This window comes from Muscardinus avellanarius, assembly GCF_963383645.1.
Source record: "Muscardinus avellanarius genome assembly, chromosome: 13".
NCBI classification, from domain to species: domain Eukaryota; kingdom Metazoa; phylum Chordata; class Mammalia; order Rodentia; family Gliridae; genus Muscardinus; species Muscardinus avellanarius.
In genome coordinates, this window is record NC_137799.1 from 89377288 (window position 1) to 89398431 (window position 21144).

At 44.3% G+C, this 21144-nt stretch overlaps 1 protein-coding gene across 2 annotated transcripts in view; it reads right to left on the reverse strand.

Moving 5' to 3' along the window:
- Window positions 1-19757: 19757 nt before the first annotated feature.
- Window positions 19758-21144, reverse strand: part of FRMD3 (FERM domain containing 3) — a gene marked incomplete at both ends in the record, with an annotated part of 271973 nt that continues 270586 nt past the window's right edge. For both annotated transcript variants that reach the window (XM_080709442.1, XM_080709443.1), the window contains one exon: window positions 19758-20353. In XM_080709442.1, the coding sequence (XP_080565568.1) occupies window positions 19758-20353 (596 nt within the window). The remainder of the gene's footprint in view (window positions 20354-21144) is intronic.

A 21144-nucleotide genomic window follows, 5' to 3' on the forward strand; every position in this document is an offset into this window, starting at 1 on the left:
CGGCATCGGAGCCTGCCTTGAGGCAAGGCCGGTACTGGGGCCTCCGAGGCCAGGATAAGAGCTTGCCGAGGGGTTAGGCCGGTGCTGGGGCCAACGAGGCCGGCAGCGGAGCCTGCCGTGAGGCATGACCAGTGCTGGGGCCTCCGAGGCCGGGATCGGAGCATGCCGAGGGGTTAGGCCGGTGCTGGGGCCAGCGAGGCCGGCATCGGAGCCTGCCGTGAGGCAAGGCCGGTACTGGGGCCTCCGAGGCCAGGATAAGAGCCTGCCAAGGGGCTAGGCCGGTGCTGGGGCCAGCGAGGCCGGCATCGGAGCCTGCCTTGAGGCATGACCAGTGCTGGGGCATCCGAGGCTGGGATCGGAGCCTGCCGAGGGGTTAGGCCGCTGCTGGGGCCAGCGAGGCCGGCATCGAAGCCTGCCGTGAGGCAAGGCCGGTACTGGGGCCTCCGAGGCCTGGATAAGAGCCTGCCGAGGGGTTAGGCCAGTGCTGGGGCCAGTGAGGCCGGCATCGGAGCCTGCCTTGAGGCAAGGCCGGTACTGGGGCCTCTAGGCCAGGATAAGAGCCTGCTGAGGGGTTAGGCCGGTGCTGGGGCCAGCGAGGCCGGCATCGGAGCCTGCCGTGAGGCAAGGCCGGTACTGGGGCCTCCGAGGCCAGGATAAGAGCTTGCCGAGGGGTTAGGCCGGTGCTGGGGCCAACGAGGCCGGCAGCGGAGCCTGCCGTGAGGCATGACCAGTGCTGGGGCCTCCGAGGCCGGGATCGGAGCATGCCGAGGGGTTAGGCCGGTGCTGGGGCCAGCGAGGCCGGCATCGGAGCCTGCCGTGAGGCAAGGCCAGTACTGGGGCCTCCGAGGCCAGGATAAGAGCCTGCCAAGGGGTTAGGCCGGTGCTGGGGCCAGCGAGGCCGGCATCGGAGCCTGCCTTGAGGCATGACCAGTGCTGGGGCCTCCGAGGCCGGGATCGGAGCCTGCCGAGGGGTTAGGCCGCTGCTGGGGCCAGCGAGGCCGGCATCGGAGCCTGCCTTGAGGCAAGGCCGGTACTGGGGCCTCCGAGGCCAGGATAAGAGCTTGCCGAGGGGTTAGGCCGGTGCTGGGGCCAACGAGGCCGGCATCGGAGCCTGCCGTGAGGCATGACCAGTGCTGGGGCCTCCGAGGCCGGGATCGGAGCCTGCCGAGGGTTTAGGCCGCTGCTGGGGCCAGCGAGGCCGGCATCGGAGCCTGCCGTGAGGCAAGGCCGGTACTGGGGCCTCCGAGGCCAGGACAAGAGCCTGCCGAGGGGTTAGGCCGGTGCTGGGGCCAGCGAGGCCGGCATCGGAGCCTGCCATGAGGCAAGGCCAGTACTGGGGCCTCCGAGGCCAGGATAAGAGCTTGCCGAGGGGTTAGGCCGGTGCTGGGGCCAACGAGGCCGGCATCGGAGCCTGCCGTGAGGCATGACCAGTGCTGGGGCCTCCGAGGCCGGGATCGGAGCATGCCGAGGGGTTAGGCCGGTGCTGGGGCCAGCGAGGCCGGCATCGGAGCCTGCCGTGAGGCAAGGCCAGTACTGGGGCCTCCGAGGCCAGGATAAGAGCCTGCCAAGGGGTTAGGCCGGTGCTGGGGCCAACGAGGCCGGCATCGGAGCCTGCCTTGAGGCAAGGCCGGTACTGGGGCCTCGAGGCCAGGATAAGAGCCTGCCGAGGGGTTAGGTCGGTGCTGGGGCCAGCGAGGCCGGCATCGGAGCCTGCCGTGAGGCAAGGCCGGTACTGGGGCCTCCGAGGCCAGGATAAGAGCTTGCCGAGGGGTTAGGCCGGTGCTGGGGCCAACGAGGCCGGCAGCGGAGCCTGCCGTGAGGCATGACCAGTGCTGGGGCCTCCGAGGCCGGGATCGGAGCATGCCGAGGGGTTAGGCCGGTGCTGGGGCCAACGAGGCCGGCATCGGAGCCTGCCGTGAGGCAAGGCCGGTACTGGGGCCTCCGAGGCCAGGATAAGAGCCTGCCAAGGGGCTAGGCCGGTGCTGGGGCCAGCGAGGCCGGCATCGGAGCCTGCCGTGAGGCAAGGCCAGTACTGGGGCCTCCGAGGCCAGGATAAGAGCCTGCCAAGGGGTTAGGCCGGTGCTGGGGCCAGCGAGGCCGGCATCGGAGCCTTCCTTGAGGCATGACCAGTGCTGGGGCCTCCGAGGCCGGGATCGGAGCCTGCCGAGGGGTTAGGCCGCTGCTGGGGCCAGCGAGGCCGGCATCGGAGCCTGCCTTGAGGCAAGGCCGGTACTGGGGCCTCCGAGGCCAGGATAAGAGCTTGCCGAGGGGTTAGGCCGGTGCTGGGGCCAACGAGGCCGGCATCGGAGCCTGCCGTGAGGCATGACCAGTGCTGGGGCCTCCGAGGCCGGGATCGGAGCATGCCGAGGGGTTAGGCCGGTGCTGGGGCCAGCGAGGCCGGCATCGGAGCCTGCCGTGAGGCAAGGCCAGTACTGGGGCCTCCGAGGCCAGGATAAGAGCCTGCCAAGGGGTTAGGCCGGTGCTGGGGCCAGCGAGGCCGGCATCGGAGCCTGCCTTGAGGCATGACCAGTGCTGGGGCCTCCGAGGCTGGGATCGGAGCCTGCCGAGGGGTTAGGCCGCTGCTGGGGCCAGCGAGGCCGGCATCGGAGCCTGCCTTGAGGCAAGGCCGGTACTGGGGCCTCTGAGGCCAGTTTAAGAGCCTGTCAAGGGGTTAGGCCGTTGCTGGGGCCAGTGAGGCCGGCATCGGAGCCTGCCGTGAGGCATTACCAGTGTTGGGGCCTCCGAGGCCGGGATTGGAATCCTGCCAAGGGGTTAGACCGGTGCAGGGGCCAATGGCCAGCATCGGAGCCTGGCGTGAGGCAAGTTCACTCCTGCGGCCTCCAAGGTTGGGACCAAAGCCAGCTTAGGGGTTTGACCGGTTCAGGGGCCAGCGAGACCAGAACTGGGTCCTCCCATGAGGCAAGGCCGCTGCGTGAGCCAGCGAGGTCTGGATCAATCCACTGAGTAGCCAGGCCACCATTGGGACCATCAAGAGTGGGATTGGTACTTGCAACGCAGCATGCACAGAGAAATATCGCAGAAAATATAAATCAGACGCTTCTCTTAATCAGCAATAACTAGGAGGAAAAGGGCAACAGGAAGAGGTTGAGCTATAGAAAGGGCCCTATAGTGAAGCAACTAATGTGATCAATCAGAGGGTATGTAATACTGGAGGACGGAGCCTCTTTAAAATGCAGGAGATACATAAACAAATATATCAAAGTAAATCACCAAAGAAGTGTGGGATGGAGGGAGGGGGAGGGAATGGGATGGGGGCCGGATGAGGGCTAATTGGATGATGTGTGCTTGTATTTCCTCTCAAGTCTTGTACTCCAATGTGATTGATATATGACTACAATGCACCAATTTAAAAAAAATAAATTAATTAAAAAAAAAATGCCCTGAGGTCGCCAGACTCTGGGTTTGACTGTTCCTTTTATTCAACTCACCACCACCACCTGAAGTTGGTAAAGGACCCATGCTCTGCACCCCAGTTTCCTCTCCAGTGGCTCTGAGCTGGGAGTGTCCTCACAGATGGAAATGTGGTACTCTTTCAGTTTCTTGAAATACCGAATGAACTGATTGGAAGCATTGCTGCTATCTGAGAATGTCACACAAGGGGGCAGCCTTGTCCTTTGCTCCTATTCAATGCACAAAGCCTTAGCTCCTGGTGTGGAATCTAGGTAATTTTTTCTGCAGCCTGGTTATAATACTGTCTAGGAAGTGGAGCTTGTATGCAGAGAGGGAAGGCTTCTTATGGGGAATGGTGCAGAAGCAGAGCCTTGGGCATTACACGAAGAAGCTCTTAGCCCCAACTTTTGGTTCACAAAGAGTTTAGAACAAGGAACCTTCACCTGTAAAGCAAGGATAACTGGTACCCTATGCATTTATCAAGCCTTATTTTGATAATCTGTTTATAGGTTTGACGTCTGTGTTACTGCCTAAATAAGTATGAGTAATTGGTTCTCTATTAGCCTGCAACGTGCTTCATCCTACTTCAATTTCAAATCATGAACTACTGCTAAAAGGAGGTGAGGAGGCTCAGATGGCTAGGGCCAAGTGATCAGACCCTAAAAATCCATCCCTTGAGCTAACAGAAGCTGTTTTACATAAGGAAGGAAACCAGGAGTGTAAAACACTTGATTAAATGTACTTCTCTCTAGTGTGACTCTTCAGAAACTGGAGTGTAACATGTAGCGTAACTACATGTAGTGCAACTCTTCAGGTTGAGGTTACGATGTACAACATTTCTCACATTTATTTCTCATGGATACTTTTTCTTAACAGTGACCTGCACACCAACCTTTCTGCAGAGCGTGCTTTGGAAAACACTAACTAACCTGGAGTCAGAGTGACCTCCCCAGGAGACATCTGTGAGGTAGGATGATACGGACTGTAAGGTTCTTCTGGCTTTTAAATTTTGCAAAATAGATCTAGCCTGACTTACTTAGGAGAGAGATGGGTGTTCATTTGCTGCAGATGATAAAGAATTGATCTGGCAAGGAGGACACACTACAGTTTATATTTCAGGTTCTTGGCCTTCTTTTTTTATTCACTCATCCAAGCACTAGCCTCGTTTTATAGATATTGAGGCTCACACCAATTATTCAAAGTACCAACCACATCCGAGCTCCTCATTCAGGAAGTGATGGGGCTGATATTTTGAGTCAAGTCTTCTTTAGTGCAGGAGAGAATCCAGGATCAGTACCAGGGCAGCCAGGAGAGGTTTAGGAGGACTGACTTAGTTTTTTTTGTCACCTGAGTATTTAATGGTGATGATGAGGATGGCAGAGCAATAAGGTCTCCTATAGTGAATGGAAGAAAGCCCCCAGTGCCAGCTTTTGATGGTTAACAGGACCTCACACATCTCCAAAAGATCAAGAAGAAAGTGGAAATTTTGTTTTGCTAGAAGACCAACTGCAAATAAAGGAAAACACTTGGTCAAAGAAAGACAACTAAATCAAGGAAGCCAGTCCTCTTATATATGGAGGAACATTGGAGAGGGTGGAGTACAGGCCATCCTTGTTCTTGGAGCAGACAACGGTACTACTTAAGGAATTCTCCTTTAGAAGAATTCAAGCCCTTTCCTTCACATGGGAATTAGCCACATTTGCATTTGGCCGAGTTGTTGGGGAGTGACAGGGCAGCCCATGTGTACTCTACTGAACAGAGCAGTTTGCACCCAGTTTAAATTTGATCTGGATATTGCAAGCCAAACTTTTGGAAATTGAATCCTCTGGCAGAGCCCGTGAACTGGAAGCCAGAGATTTGACAGCTTTTTGGAGAAGCCAAAATTCAGCAGTTGAAGAGAACTGTGGTGGAATGTGGTTGGGCCAAGGGAAAGGACCATGCCAAGGAGCCTCTGGGACGGCCAACAGCTGGTCAAGACAGGCTGTCAGGACAGGACAGCCATATGTCAGAACTGAATGCTTGCAGCCAACTCGTATGTATAAAAGCTCAGAAGGAGAAATAGTTACGGAGCCAGGGCAAGTAGGGTTTTCCTAAAATGAGATCTACACTATTTTTCAGAAGGTTAAAGGTAGGCAGAGGGTAGGGGCAGAAAGCCCAAGATAAAAACAGACTAACTGGCTGGGCGTGGTGACACACACTTGTCATCCCAGTACTTGGGAGGCTGAGACAGGAAGATCGTGCAGGTTTGAAGCCAGCCTCCGCTCATTAGTGAGGCTCTCAGCCTCCCCAACTTAGTGAGGCCCTGTTTCCAGATAGAAAATAGGTCTGGGAGTATAGCCCCAAGGTAGTAAGCCTCTGGGTTCCATCCCCAGCACCATAAGAAAAAAAAAACAAAAAACAGACTAACAGAATATTTTATTGTGAGAAACCACACAACAGAACACCCTGGGAGACGCTCTCTGCTCAGTTCCTCTGCTGAAAATTAAAGGATTTAGCACTATGTCAAGGGTCATTTGTTTGTTTTCGCTCGTATGTGGAAGCTATAGAGAAAATAGGGGAAAAAGAAATCTCAGATCAATGAGGAGAGAGATCCGAATAGTGAAAGGGGTTTGGGAGAGGGGTGGGAAGAGGGTAAAAAGGAAAAATGATAAAGAAAACAGTTAAAATAATGCTCTGTCCGTATCTGATGGTGTTGGGGGAGCCTCCACTCCCAGAGACAATGAGACACGACAGGGAGCCAAGTCAAAGCAGGAACTCGTTTATTGTAGTAACAAGCATTCTTATAAAGCATTAAACCATAAACGGGGGTTCCCAACAGGGGCGTAGCTGGGCCAATCAGGGGAGTAGCTGGGCCAATCAGCTTAAAGGTCACATTTATCACGCAGACTTATATCCATTACTTTTACTGCGATCATGTATTGTGCATGCTCTGATCACGCATGTCATGACACTTCCCTTCCAATCAAGAAAGGCCAGGACATATTAGGCCATATCTGGCCCCTCCTTGGGCTCTCCTGTCCGGCGCCATCTTTAGACATGTGCCCTACATGATGGTTTCTCAGTATCTCCACCAGCCTCACTAACAGAACACCACCACACATCTCATCTACTCTTCCAATATGTTACAAAAAGACAAAGAAATATAAACAAAATATGTTTTTGTAACAACTACATTAAAATACAGCTTACCTACTATAAAATTCACCCCTTCGTTTGTTCACCCCTTTATTAATTTATTAGTCTTTATTCACAACTCATGCAGCTATTATACAATTCTAGAAAAAAATTTTTTTGGTGGTACTGGGGATAGAACCCAGGGGCTTTCTACCTCTGAGATATACTCCCAGACCTATTTTATATTTTATTTGGAAACAGAGTCTAAGTTGCTGAGAGCCTCATTAAGTAGCTGAGGCTGGCTTTGAACCTGTGTGATCCTCCTGTCTCAGCCTCCCAAACAGGGGGATTACAAGCGTGCACCACCACACCTGGCCAGTTCTAGAAAATTTTATCACTGACTAAAGAAATTCCCTATCCACTACTGTGAGCAGTCAATTCCCATTCTCTTCACCTTACCGCTAGCCCCTGGAAATCACTAATCATTCTGACTCTGTAAGTTTGCTTATTCTAGACATTTCATATAAATAAAACAAAAGAATAGATTTTTTTTTTTTTGCTTCTGGCTTCTTTCATGTAGAATAATGTTTTCAAGGTTCATCCACAAAGTACAGTGTGTCAGCATTTCATTATTTCAAAGAATGGATGCACCACATTTCATTTACCCAATTCATGAGTAGATAACTACTGGGGTTGTTTCCATTCTTGCACTATTATGAAAAGTCTCACTATGAAAATCATATAAATCATGGCCGGGCATGGTGGCACACGCTTGTAATCCCCGCGCTTAGGAGGCAGAGACAGGAGGATCATGCAGATTCGAAGCCAGCCGTGCTGGCTTAAGAGACCCTGTTTCCAAATAAAAATCTAAAAATAGGTCTGGGAGTGTAGCCCATAGCCCGGAGGTAGAAGGGCTTCCAGGAACCCCAGTACCACCAAAAAAAAAAAAAAAAAAAAAAAAAAAAAAACCAAAAAAAAACATGTAAATCATGTTCCAGTTTTTATTTGAGCTTATGCTTTGGGTTCTTCTCCAGGATATAGACCTAACAATAGCATTACTGCTTATATTTCACTTTTTGAACTGGAAAAGTTTTCCCAAATAGCTGCATAATTTCATATTTCCACCAGCAAAATATGAGGATTCCAATACTCCATATCTTCACCAACACTTGCTATGATGTTTTTAATTATAAACATTCTGAAGAGTGTGAAGTGGTACCTCACTGTGGTTTTGATTTGCATTTCTTTGATGACTAATGAGATTGAGCACTGTAATGGTTTAGACTTAGAATGTACCCCCATCCCTCACAGAAACAAGGTAGCAATGCTGAAAGCAGGGCAGAATTATACCATAAGGCATTGCTAGTGTAGTATAAGGTTCTCTACTCCCTTGTTCACACCCTGTTTCAGCCTCTGTGCTGTGAGGAGCAGAGCCCATGCGCGCTCCTCTCCCTCTTTCCACTTCACACCACAGTGCCCTGAGGTCTGCACATGTACCACGTACCCGACATGACCCCTAAATTTCAAAAAAAAAAAAAAAACCTGTAAAAAATAAAATTTTCCTAAATTTTGTGGTCAGTTATTTTGGATTATAACAATGATAATGTTGGCCAGGACAAGTACCACTCATGTGCTTTCTGCTAATTTCTACAGTTTATTTGGAGAAATGTCTATTGTGATAATTGGCCCATTTTGAAAACTGTGTTATTTATATTTTTATTACTGATTTGCAATCATTTTTATATATTATAGATGCAAAATCCTTCTCAGATATATGATTTGCAAATCAAAACCCCTTCAGTGGGTTGTCTTTTTACTTCATCAATCATGTTCTTTGAAGCACAAAGTTTTTAAATCTATTACTGTCCAATTCACCTAGTTTTCTTTAATCACTAGTGATGTTGCTATTATATTTAAGAACCATTCCTTAATCTAAGGTCACAACGATATTCTCTCATGTGTCTCTTCAAAGTTTTGTTTTGTTTTTAAGCATTTACAACAAAGTCTATGATCTATTTTGTGTTAATTTTTGCATCTAGTATGAAGAGTGGGTCCAACTTCATTATTTTATATGTGGACATTTATTGATTGAAAAGCCTGTAGTTTCCTTTTTGAGTTTTTTGGCATCCTGGTCAAAATCAATTGTTAATAAATTCATGGTTTTATTTTGGGATTCAAAATTATATTACATGAATTTATATATCTACCCTCTGTCTCAAGTGTAACTTTGCATTAAGTTTTGAAATTAGGAATTGTCAGTCTTTTGACTTTGTTACCTTTAAAGGTATTTTGGGCTTTTCTGAGCCTCCTACATGTTTATTTAAGATTTTAGGACCAGCTTGTCAGTTGCTACAAAACAGGAAAGTGAGATTGTAATAGAGATTTTCATGAATCTAAAAATCAACTGGAGTAGTATTGACATCTTTAAACCACTAAGCATTCTGATCCATGAATGTGGGATGCCTTTCCATTTATTTAGGTATTTTTTAACTTTATTAATGGAGTATTGTTCTTTTAAATGTAGAAGTTTTACATTTTTATTGCTAAATTTATTGCTAAATATTTTTGTTTTTGATGTTATTATGAATGAAAATGTTTTCTTTTTGTGTGTTGTGTGTGATACTGGGGATGGGACCCAGAGGTATTCTACCTCTGAGCTACAGCCCCAGCCCTAGTTTTTTTTTTTTATTCTTTTTATTTTTGAAACCGGGTCTCACTGAGTTGCAAAGGGCCTCGCTAAGTATCTAAGGCTGTCCTCAAACTGTGATCCTTCAGTCTCCGCCTCCCAAATGCTGGGATTGCAAGCATGCACCACCACTCTCGATCTGAAAATGTTTTCTTAATTCATTTTTTAATTTTTTTATTGCTAGTATAGAGATATAATTTATTTTTATATAATGATCTTATATTCTAGAAACTTACTGAACTTATTTATTAGCTTAAACTTGGGACATTCTCAGCTGTTGTTTCTTTGAATATTCTTCCCTATCCTTCTCTCACTTCTGCCCATCTGGGATTTGCATTGTGTGGACACTGCTGTCCGTAAGGGTGTTCCATAAACCCCTAAGTTTTGTTTATTTTTTCCCTATTTCTTAGATTGATTGATCTCAATTGGTTTACTATCAAATTTGCTGACTGTTTCTTTGACTAGTTCAAATCTGCTATTGAGATCTTCTAGTAAATATTTCATTTCAGTTATTGCTACTTTTCAACTGCAAAATTTATATTTGCTTTTTTGTTGTAATTTCAATCTCTTAGGTAATATATTTGGTTATGTACTATTTTTACACTTTTCTTTGGTCCTTTAGATCTAGTTTCCTTATGTGCATTGAACAAGTTTTAATAGAGTCAATTGAAAGTCTTCACCTAACATGACCAAAGTCTGCCAAATCCTAGGTGATGTGTTTTCATTTTTGCCCATTTTCTCCCATGTAGCGGCATCTTGCTTAACCCAATTTAATTACCAGAGTTTGAGAAAATAAAAATTTTAGTCAAAGAAAATCTCTCCTAGAAGATAGCCTCCTCACCACTAGATAATTTAAAATTCCTCAAAGAAAGAAAAATTGGCTATAGACATTTTGCTTTCACATTTAAGTCTTTTCTTATAATCAAATGTTTGCTTTATGTCCCCTGTAATTCCTCCCTCTAAACCATTCAGGGACAGCTACATAATTTGTGAATTCTACGAAAGATAAAAACATAAAGTCAGACATGGTGGCACAGGTTTATAATATCAGTACGTGGAAGGCTGAGACAGGAAGATTGAAGGTTCGTGGACAGCTTCATCTACTTAGTGAGGCCCTCCCCAACTTAGTGAGATCCTGTTTCAAATTAAAGGATAAAAAATAGTGCTGGTGAGCCAGGCGTTGTGGCGCATGCCTGTGATCTCAGTACTTGGAAGGGGGGCTGAGACAGGAGGATTGTAGGTTTGAGGACAGCCTCAGCAACCAGCAAGACTCAACCTAGTAAGACCCTATCTCCAAATAAGAAATAAAATCCAGCTGGGGTTATAGCTCAAAGATAGAATGCTTCTGAGTTCAATTCCTAGTAACACACACACACACACACACACACACACACACACACACACACACGGCCAGGGGTATAGCTCAGAGGTAGAATGCCCCTGGGTCCAATCCCCAGTACTGGAAAAAGAAAAAAAAAAAAAAGAGAAAAACATAGAACCCAAGGGATAAGTGTTAAATATATTAAGATATAAATTTTTATTTAAAACAATTTTATTATTCATAAAATATGATGAGATTCATAATAATCCAAGAGTAACAGTTATGTTGTATGATATAGTATTATAAATTGTTAAAAATATGATTCTGAAATCATAATTTTATACTATGATTAATAACGATGCTTTATCTACATTTTGTCTAGATGTAAATATCTTGATTAATAAAATTTTCTTTTTTGTCCCAGCGTGGTGGCGCACGTTTGTAATACCCGCGCTTGGGAGGCAGAGACAGGAGGATCGCGCAGGTTTGAAGCCAGCCACGCTGGCTTACGAGACCCTGTTTCCAAATAAAAAGTATAAAATAGTTCTGGGAGTGTAGCCCAGAGGTCGAAGGGTTTCCAGGAACCCCAGTACCACCAAAAAAAAAAAAAAAAAAAATCCTTTTTTGGCTTGTTTTTTTGCAGATTCATTTTATTAGGCCACTAGAATTTATTCTTTAGTGACTTTATTTTTATTAATTGAAAACAATCCTGTCACTTTTTAAAAAATAACTACATATAAAACCACAAATAAATTTTGATAATTGTTAATTTGAGAAGGATCTTTATTTTGAAGTGATTGCTATTGGACTTATTAAGAGACTAGTAAGTGACTCTATCAACATTTGGATGAGCCTCTGAAAATTATTTTGAAATACTAAGTTTGTATATTTAGAGCTGATGACTCTTGCAGAATAATTTCCTAAAAAATTTAACTCTTCTTTCACATTAACTTTTTGTAAGTCTGAATTTAGTTTTAAATGTTCACTTATATAACAGCATTTCAGTGTTTCTTCTGACATTTCTCAGAACTTGTGGATATTTTACAAGAAACTAAAAATGGCTTCATGATTCATATAGAAATTTAAAGACCTGTTTATTAATTCTACCACTGTGTGTCTTTCATTATAAGAAAAATAATTTTAAATTTATTTGTTAATAATAGGTCCATGAAAGTTTTTTTTAATATATAATTAGTCCTCTCTTTCATAGAACATAAGGGTCTTTATATTTTATTTCTATTTCCAAGACTGGCTAATTGTTTTACAATGCGATAGTGTTTTTTGTGGTTGTTGTTGTTGTTGTTGTTGTTGTTGTTTTGGTGGTACTGGGGTTCCTGGAAGCCCTTCTACCTCTGGGCTATACTCCCAGACCTATTTTTTATACTTTTTTATTTGGAAACAGCGTCTCTTAAGCCAGCGCGGCTAGCTTCGAACCTGCGCAATCCTCCTGTCTCCACCTCCCAAGCACGGGGATTACAAGCGTGCGCCACCACGCCCGGCTATAGTGGTTTTTAAAACCAAATATTCCAAACTCTTTAAAGAATTTTAATAACTCCTTGACATTACTTTTTGTGTGTGAATAGATATAACACAAAATTATATCTGTGGTGCATTGTAGTTATACATCATAGTAAGGTTCAAAGTCATATAAATGAACATGCATACAAGTCTCAGTGTGTCTCCCTTCAGGTTCCACCACTGCAATGCCCATGTGTGCATTTTTACTTCCTAATAATTTACGGACAGAACTGGCTGCCTGACTGGTAGCAGTTCCTGTTTCAGTGCTCAGGCCCAAGTGTCAATTTTGCACATGCTTCAGGCCTGCCTGGGCTCCAGACACTGATAGGCAAACTGGCCTCCCACCATGGGTTCTGGTAACTATGGTGGACTCTCCCCAGATGGCCCTCCTTTCTCCTAGGGCTAGCTTCTGCTACAACTGCTACCAGTTCCATCACTTTGGGCTTCAGCTCTGGTGCAGGCAGCCCTGCCCCCAGAGCCCCCTGCAGCCTCAGACTTTCCCATGTGAATGTGCCTGGCAACCATGCCAGATGCTTAGAATGTGTAGTGCCCACTGCTGCCCAACTGACCTTCTGAACATATTTTTATTATTCCATCAACTTCACTCAGAAATCACAGATTCAAAAATAGGATTATTAAGACTATCAAGAGGATGACAGCAGAGCCGTAGGCCAAGCATCCTAAGAGCAGGGAGCATAGATAACATACTCTCAGAACCCACTTGAGCCCAGTGGTCCCCAGCCAGGGTGGACTTTGCCCATCAGGGTAGACCACCTCATGTTCTCTTGCACTGGATTCCAACAGAGTTCCTGAAAGGAAGAACAGCGGGATATATTAGCACCAAAATTAGATGCTGACCCTCGTCTGGGGTTGTCAAGCCCAGCAGGCCATTCCCTGCCCTCTGTGCAGTGATCTTCAATAGATTTCCCCAGAGGACTCCAGCAGAGAGCAGCTCCTGCACCTGCTTTCAGCTTGCATTCCTCTCTCATGGGAGAAGTCATCAACTAAATGCTGGAAGAAGGAATGTTAACAGCGACTGACTTGGAAATTTCCCAGGTAAGGCTTGTTGCTCAAGCTATCCATCAGTTGGGGTGGGATTTATGATGTCCTTCTGCACAAAGTCATTCAAGGATCCAAGCTACTGGCAGATCTAACATCCTCAACTGGTGGCATAAAGGTCACTGTAGGTGTTGACATCCGGTGACAGATGGAGTCTCACACCTGGTCCAAGGTTTGGAAGCCATGGAGATCATTTCTCATTCAAATTCCATTAGCCAGACTCAAGGACACAGCCATACCTATGTGAGGGCTAGAAAGCATAGTCTATTTTGGTGCCAGAATTAAGAAGTGGTTTTGTTAGTTAGCTTCCAGCCTCAAAGAAGTTTAAAGATGGGAGATTTAGAATCAAATGTGTAACCACTGTCTCCAGCCCTTCTAAGAGAGGCATCGATGTGGGATAGTCTGTTAGGGCGGACTTCCCTAGAGCCGGCTTTCTAGCTGTGGTTCCTTCTACTCCCTCAGTGTTTGGTTCACATTATGGCTTACGTTCTGGGAAAAGCTTGTATGGAACATACAGCATCCAACTAATGCCCAGAAGACTGACACACCTCTCTGTAAGTGACCGAGTCAGGTGTCTGTGAAGCTTAGTCTTGAATCCATCTAGTGGGAACCAGTTGCTCACAGCTAAGCCAATCATTCATGTTCAGTATGTACTGATCACAAGTGTGAATTTCAGGAGCATGGAGGTAACAGCAGTATTGTCAGCGCTTAAATCCTCCTTTTGCCTACCTCACATTAAGCAAGAAATGAAGTCTGTTGGTGGTAAACAAATTGAGGGTGTAGCATAAATATTCAATGCCACCAGGTATGTTTTACATTATAATCTTATGCCAAAACACATGATATAATTCATTTTGGGGGTTTTTTACTCTGATTTTGAAGACAAGTAGCAGAGCTACGACTTTAGGGCAACAATCTCTCCCACTTTCATCACCATATCAATATTACAGAGATTGTTGAAAGAAGGTACTTAGCTGATCAGACAGTCTTAGAGTTGAGTATCTAGAACCATCCCAGCTAATGATTGTTTCTATGATATGACCATTAAAAACACCCCTTTCACTCTCAAAGAGTCTTGATTTAGATAAATCATATGGTAACCCATAGCCATCCTTTTGAATAGTGGTTTGGTTTGCAACTTTGTAGATTAGAAGCTCAAGGATGTCAAGAAATCAAGGCTGATTGAGGAAAAGAGGGGCTGAGTCACAGGAGACTGATGCTTGGAGCAGAACACGGAGTTTTTAACTTTTGCTGAATACAGCAGCCAGGCAGTGTAGAAACTCATATTGGTGTGTTAGTGTGCTCTCTCTCCTGAGGGGCAATCTCCCTGGAAAGCTGATGATCATAATCATCGTTCTGTGGATAAAAGGAATCAAGATGATGGGCATTAGCTGGAAAAGCTGCTGGAATTACAAGACATGTTTTAACACTAAGTAATCTGCATCACATTTTATTTTGCAACAAGGTAAATGGCCTTGGTTCCCTCTCCAAAGAGATACATGGGGTGAACATCAACTAATGGTACAGAACAGGGATGTGTGAGTCCAACCAACCCTCTGTTCTGTTCTAATGCCAATTCCCAGCTCCTATCACATTGGTGAGACTAGTCAGAGCCCATGATGGTGGCAATGTCCTCTAATGGCTCGGCTCAAAGGAGAGCAGACTTCTCCATTCCTTCCTTGTTTCAACACTGAAGGTTAGACATTCTAAACATTAACCACTATCCCACCCACCACCACCCCAGTTTCCATTAGATGAAAGACACAGTGACCAGAGGCAGGTTAAAATAGGCTTTATTAATGAATTGGAGAATTCAGCTGAGATCCGAGGCCTGAACGAGGTATCCTTCTTCCTCTCCAAGGCGATGAGAGCTGATCACCGAACTTACCACCAGTCACAGACTGAGGCTGGAGCGCGGAGCGCTGATCCTGGCTGGCCCACCACAGGCAGGTCCTGCTGGGTCTCTTTACGGCATGGAGACTGGAAGCCCCAAAGCAGGTCCAAGAGAAAGAGAGAAAGAGAGAGAGAGAAAGAAGCAGGAGGACAAGTAAGCAGGGACATCTAGCACATTATCTCCACCCAGTAGAGAAAGATGGCTCAAGAAGACTTGAGCCCCATCAGCTACCACCATCCCAGAAGTTACCCTAAAGGAGAACCTCTCACCAGTACTTTCTCTCCAGAGGGAATGTTGTTGGTGTGCAGCACTTTCGCTATTTGACTCAACAGAAAATGTAAGAATAATGGGAAAGAGTTCCTCCAAGAAGTGGAGGAGAGGTCAGGAGTTCAGTGAACTGCTCAGTTGAGCAAGTGGCTCCAAGGGCTACTTTATGTGAACATGGCTCTTGGATCAGCAGACACTGGTCCAAACAAGGTCCCCAAGTCACCTCACACCTGAGCACTAACCACTGCAATCCTTTCTTGCCTGGACTCTGGAGCCCATCCTGCTGAGCTCTGCTGAGTAAGAACGTGACACACTTAAGAGGCCACCAGAATGGGGGGTGGTTCCACTTGACACCTGTGGTAGTCCTCCTATAAAGAGGTCCCCCATTTTGTTTCATTCAAAGTAACACCTTCCGACTGAACAGCCAGGTGTGGAGTTGCCAGCATTGTGTTAACCTCAGCAGGAGAGCTGTCAAGGTCACACTGTGTAGAGGGGAGAGGAGATGCGGAATACTGAGACTCCTCCAGGGCCTGGGACAGACAGAAAGAGAGGTCTATGGCGAGTGCATACAGTTAAGTGCCTGGTGAGGTTCTCTGACACAAGGAATCTCTCTTTTTCTAGCTAGTGGTAATGACCTCCTAATTTCTAGCACTCTGGAATCCTTCCTCCTACTCTATTTTCCTATCCTTGTCCTTCTCTCTAGTTATCATTTATTATTTCATTACTGGAGATCGAACCCATGGCCTCAAGCATGCTAGACAAGCGCTCTACCACTGAGCTGCACCCCCTGCCCTTTTTTTAAATTTTAAGACAGGTTCTAAGTTGCCGAGGCTGGTCTCAAACTTAAAATCCTCCTGCCTCAGCCTCCCCAGTAGCTGAGATTATACCCAGTTCTCTCAAATACCACTAATTAGACTATAGCTTTCTTTAATATTTGAGAGCATTTCCAGTGCTAATATTCTAGCTTTGGACCTGGGTGACTTCTGCAAGAGGCTTGATCTCTCCCATTATTTGTGACTCTTTTCATATTATTGCCATTGAAGAGTGACTTCACTTTATGGGCCTAAGGACATCATCCTAGTGTGTCCAATAGGCTGACTATACAACTTTGAAGAAAACTGAATAATTACAAAAAATATTTACCCCAGAGTATCTTTATTAGGGATTCCTGCCACCATATTAACATATAAAACAATCAGATGTTGACATAGAAAAGCAAATTTCACTATACAAAGATAAGGCTCCAATCACAGTAACATGGCCCCCAGATCTCTAGTTTTTCAATGAAATAAACTCATTGTGAATTCTCCTCAGAGTTCTGTTCATAAATATTAGACAAACCCCCAAATATACTCCAAATACATATCTTTCAATATGTTCCAAGCCCAGATAGAAATATGATGCTTTGCCTACATTATTTTCATAATCCAACTTGCAGTAGCACTAAAGACAAGGTTGTGTGTGTATATGTATTTGCCATATTGTGTTTGTGTGAACAAACCCACAGATGTGCACACATCAATTTTCATGGACAATTTAAATCTTGGAGTCTGTGGGTTTTACCCACTAGACTATCTAAGAGAGAAAGGAACAATAGCACATTATAAATTATTCAATTGGGGTAAAATAATCACAATTGTGTGTGAAAGGCATGTTGGTTTTTCTCTACAAATACACACATATATACAAATTCATATATAGACACACATATACCAGTAATATGGAATCTACATATACTCACACGCTTGCCTGGAACTCTGTATCTCATTATATCATGTACTGTCCGTCTTTGGAAGCAGTCTCCTTGGTCAATTCAGGCAATTGGTGACTATCTTCTGACAAAACTAAAGTGGATGTTTCTAACAGGTTCTCATTCTATGCCAACAAAATGGCAATTCAGGATCCCAGTTTTACTTTTGATACCTACTATTGAAATTCAGAAGACCCTGTTCTGTCAACTCCTTGACCTGAAACATTTCTATCCAACAATGAATCTGCTTAAGAGAGATGCTAGCAAGGAATGTAAAAAAATTTCTTAACACAAATCTATGTGTTGAATTACATGTGATATTTGTCCTATTGTATTCTTAAAACTATTTTACGGTGGGAAATATATGACTTCCATAATTTAAAAATGTTATTTAATGTTATCTTTTAAAGCAAGAGCTAGGTGATTTGACTTGGTTAGAATGTCAAAGAAAATGATGAGAAGCACAATTAGAAGGGGACTGCTTTTGTCAGACAGGATGACTTAGAAGTCCTATGAGAAAATAAAATAAAAATAAAAACCTCAAGGTCAAATCTGGCCATTTGCAAACTTCCAAAATAAATTGCTGCAGGTTCCAACTACAAAAATTTATTTTTGTATCAGTATAAATCACTGAAAGTCCGTGAGAAGGAAAACCCACAAACTTAAGAGCAAGTATGTGTATATGTATATGTGTACATATACATATAGGAACTATATATATTATAATGTGTTCAACAGAAGACCTCACAAGCTTTCAAAATCTTCCTTTAAAAATTAAACATCTAGAGCAGGGCATGGTGGCACACACTTGTAATCCCAGCATTTGGGAGGCTGAGACAAGAGGATCGCGGTTCACAGCCAGCCTCAGCTAGTGAGGTCCTTTGCAACTCAATGAGACCCTTTTTCAAAATTAAAGACTAAAAAATAGAGCTGGGGATGTAGCTCAGAGGTAGAATGCCCCTGGGTTCCATCCCCAGTACCACACACACACACACACACACACACACACACACACACACACACACATTAAACATCTAATAAACTCTCAGAGCTCCACTGACTGAGTGGGACCAGAATGCCCTGTTCTGAAATGATACTGATGATCCAGCTGGAGTGTCATTAAACTAAGGGAGAGATGGGGTGGGCCCTCTCTTTGTGAGTGAAGGACATCGATGTTTTCAATCCAGGGAGAACCCCTGTGCTCTGTCCTCTACTGTATGCCCTCTTCTTTCTCCCACACGCCACAGTGTTGGTGAGCAGTCTGCATGGTCAGCATCAGCCCCTCACTTAATGAATCTAATGGTAGGAAGGAGGGAGCAGACAGTGTCCCCTCTGTTGTCTGGTTATCTGTCCCCCTCTGCTTCACCCAAGCTAGATCAATTTCCTCAGTGGAAGCCCCAATTACAATTAGGTTCAGATGTTAAGGAAACTAAAAAGGAAAGAAGGATTATCTACTACAAAGGGTGACACTGTGTTTCTTTCTCTCTCTCTCTCTCTCTCTCTCTCTCTCTCTCTCTCTCTCTCACACACACACACACACACACACACACACACACACACACTTAAAGTTTCTCTCATAGAATCACAATGAATGGTATGAGGGACCAAAAACTTTACCTTAAGGTTTCTTCGTTTTATTTATTTCTGCTTAAACATATCCATGTCAACTTGGATAATGGGTATGCTATTCTGTACATCAGAGAGCCTGTGCCACCATCAATTTCAGGAAAGCGACTGTCTCCTTTTGCCACCTGCCCGCCAACCTCACCACAGCTCTTCTCTGCGCCTCTCCATCCATCCAGTTCCTAACTACATCCACTCTTGGGTTAATATACCACAGCAATGAACTGTTAAGCTTTTTTGCCATTTCTCTTTAAAGTTTCACTTTCTTTTAAACTCATTCTGTTTCCCTAGCTCAAATATATGGACAGAATAAAAATCAAAGTACTAAGTCATCTTGTCCAAAATATCTGGAAATGGACCTCCCCATGTCAACTCCATGCTCTCCGTTTCTACCTCCTCTCATCCCATCTGTTTAGGAAGCTTACTTACTACAATCTCTTTCTATCTATTTTCTATCTCACATGCAGGTAATGACAGATTATGGAACTGCTTAGCCAAAAATATTTTAAAAACAAACTGGTGCCAAAACATTAAAAAATTCCCGATATACTTTTTTGCATCAGTCTTACAATCTGTATACTTAAATAACTCCAGGAGGCTTCATTTTCTTTTGTTTTGCTAAAAATTTACCAAAATAGTTTGAACACATAAAAATATTTTTAAAAAAAACCAAAAAGGAAAACCCAGCATAAATTTAGTTGTATAGGCATTGGTTGGAGGACATCATTTCCACTAAGGATTATATTCAAAAACTTTCCTTTCAGTTTTTACTAAAAGTCTGATTCTGAATTTTATAGCTTGTAATGGTACCAACTATTAAAAATAGAAAAATCTAATTCAGTTCAATGTATTATGATTAATAGCCATCTACACTACAATTAAAAATAAACATATTTTGGTTATTCAAAGGCCATCTTCCTGACCTGCAACTAAAATAACTCTATTTTATTTAAGTGCATCAAATTTTGGAAAGCTAATTTAAAGATTTAAGTTGATCAGTAATGAGAAAGGAACACCTGTTGATGACCACATGACCATTCAGAACCAGGCATCTATTGAAAAAAGAAAAGTCACTAGTATTGAATATAGCCCTTAGTCTGTAAAGATATTAACCTCACGAGCAACCTAGCATGTAGAGAATGAGGCTGACCTTCCCAGCCACCCACTCTTTGAGGGGACAGTAGTACTCATAGTGAAACTGCTCAAACTCTGGTGTCTGGCGGATTTCACATAAGAAGGAGAGATCAATACCTGACTCCAAAAGGAGGAGGAGCAGGGGAAATACAAAGAGCAGCAGCCCCAGGCCCACCACAAGGAGCCTGGAAAAACTCTTGACCAGTGGGTTCACCCGAAAATGGCCGGTCAGAATGTCATAGCTCCATGACAACGCTCGGCGAGCCTCCTTCAGCTCCTCCTCTTCAGCAAGCAAAAAGGCATTTTCATCTGCTTCCAGGTCCTCAAATGAATCCGTGTCTTCCCTTTCCATTTCGAGCCTCGCTGGACAGTCAAAGAGCATGTCAATCTCATCGTCATCCACAGGGGTGGGGAGCAGACTGGCACTTGGGTTGTATGCGAGTTCGGAGATGGTTAAGGGCTCCTCTTTCATTTTATCTTCCTCTTCATTTGGGGGAGCTTCATACTCCCGAACTTCCTTCACTGGTGAGCTAGAGATCAGGGGAGCCGAAGTGTCCTCTTTAGGCAATGGGATGCCTGTAAAGAGATATAGTTTTTCTTTATTGTGTATTTCAGATTTTCATATTGCACAAAAATCTACAGATAGAAACAAAACAAAAGAAAAGAAAAGGAGTCCCTGAAATTTGTCTACAGTATCTTGGCTGTAAACAACATCCTTTGGTAATAGACCCTGAACCAGATATTCTAAGATCAACATGTTAAACCCCAAATAAATAACACTTCTCAAATGGTTGGAAACATGTGCATTTAGATATGTGATTCAGGTTCACAAACTGTGTAAGAACAGAATGATGATAACTCACCATTTTAATTGAGAGTGCTATCTTTTGGAAGTCAACACTATCACCAATATAGCATTATAAATCTGAACTCTACCATAGTAAAACTATAAACTCTACCATACAGAAATAATCTCATCATTTGTATGTGTGGCTTTATAGTCTTTTTTCTAAGCATAGTTTCATGGATCTATATACAGGTTGAGCATGTCTAATCCCCAAACCCAAAATCTGACATTCTCTGAAATCCAAACTTTATTGAGTATGTAGGTGCTCAATAAAGTTTTGAATTTGGAGCATTTTGGATTTCAGATTAGAGATATTGAACCAGTAAAGTCTATACAAATATTTTAGATCCTGAAAAAATGAAACCTGCAATTCTTCTGGTCTCAAATATTTTGGGTAAAGAAAGGATGCTCACTCAGCCTGTAATTGGAATCCTATCATGTGTACAAACATATGTCTTGTTCTTTTTTTTTTTCCTTTGGTGGTACTGGGAGTGGAACCCAGTGACCTTTCTACCTCTGT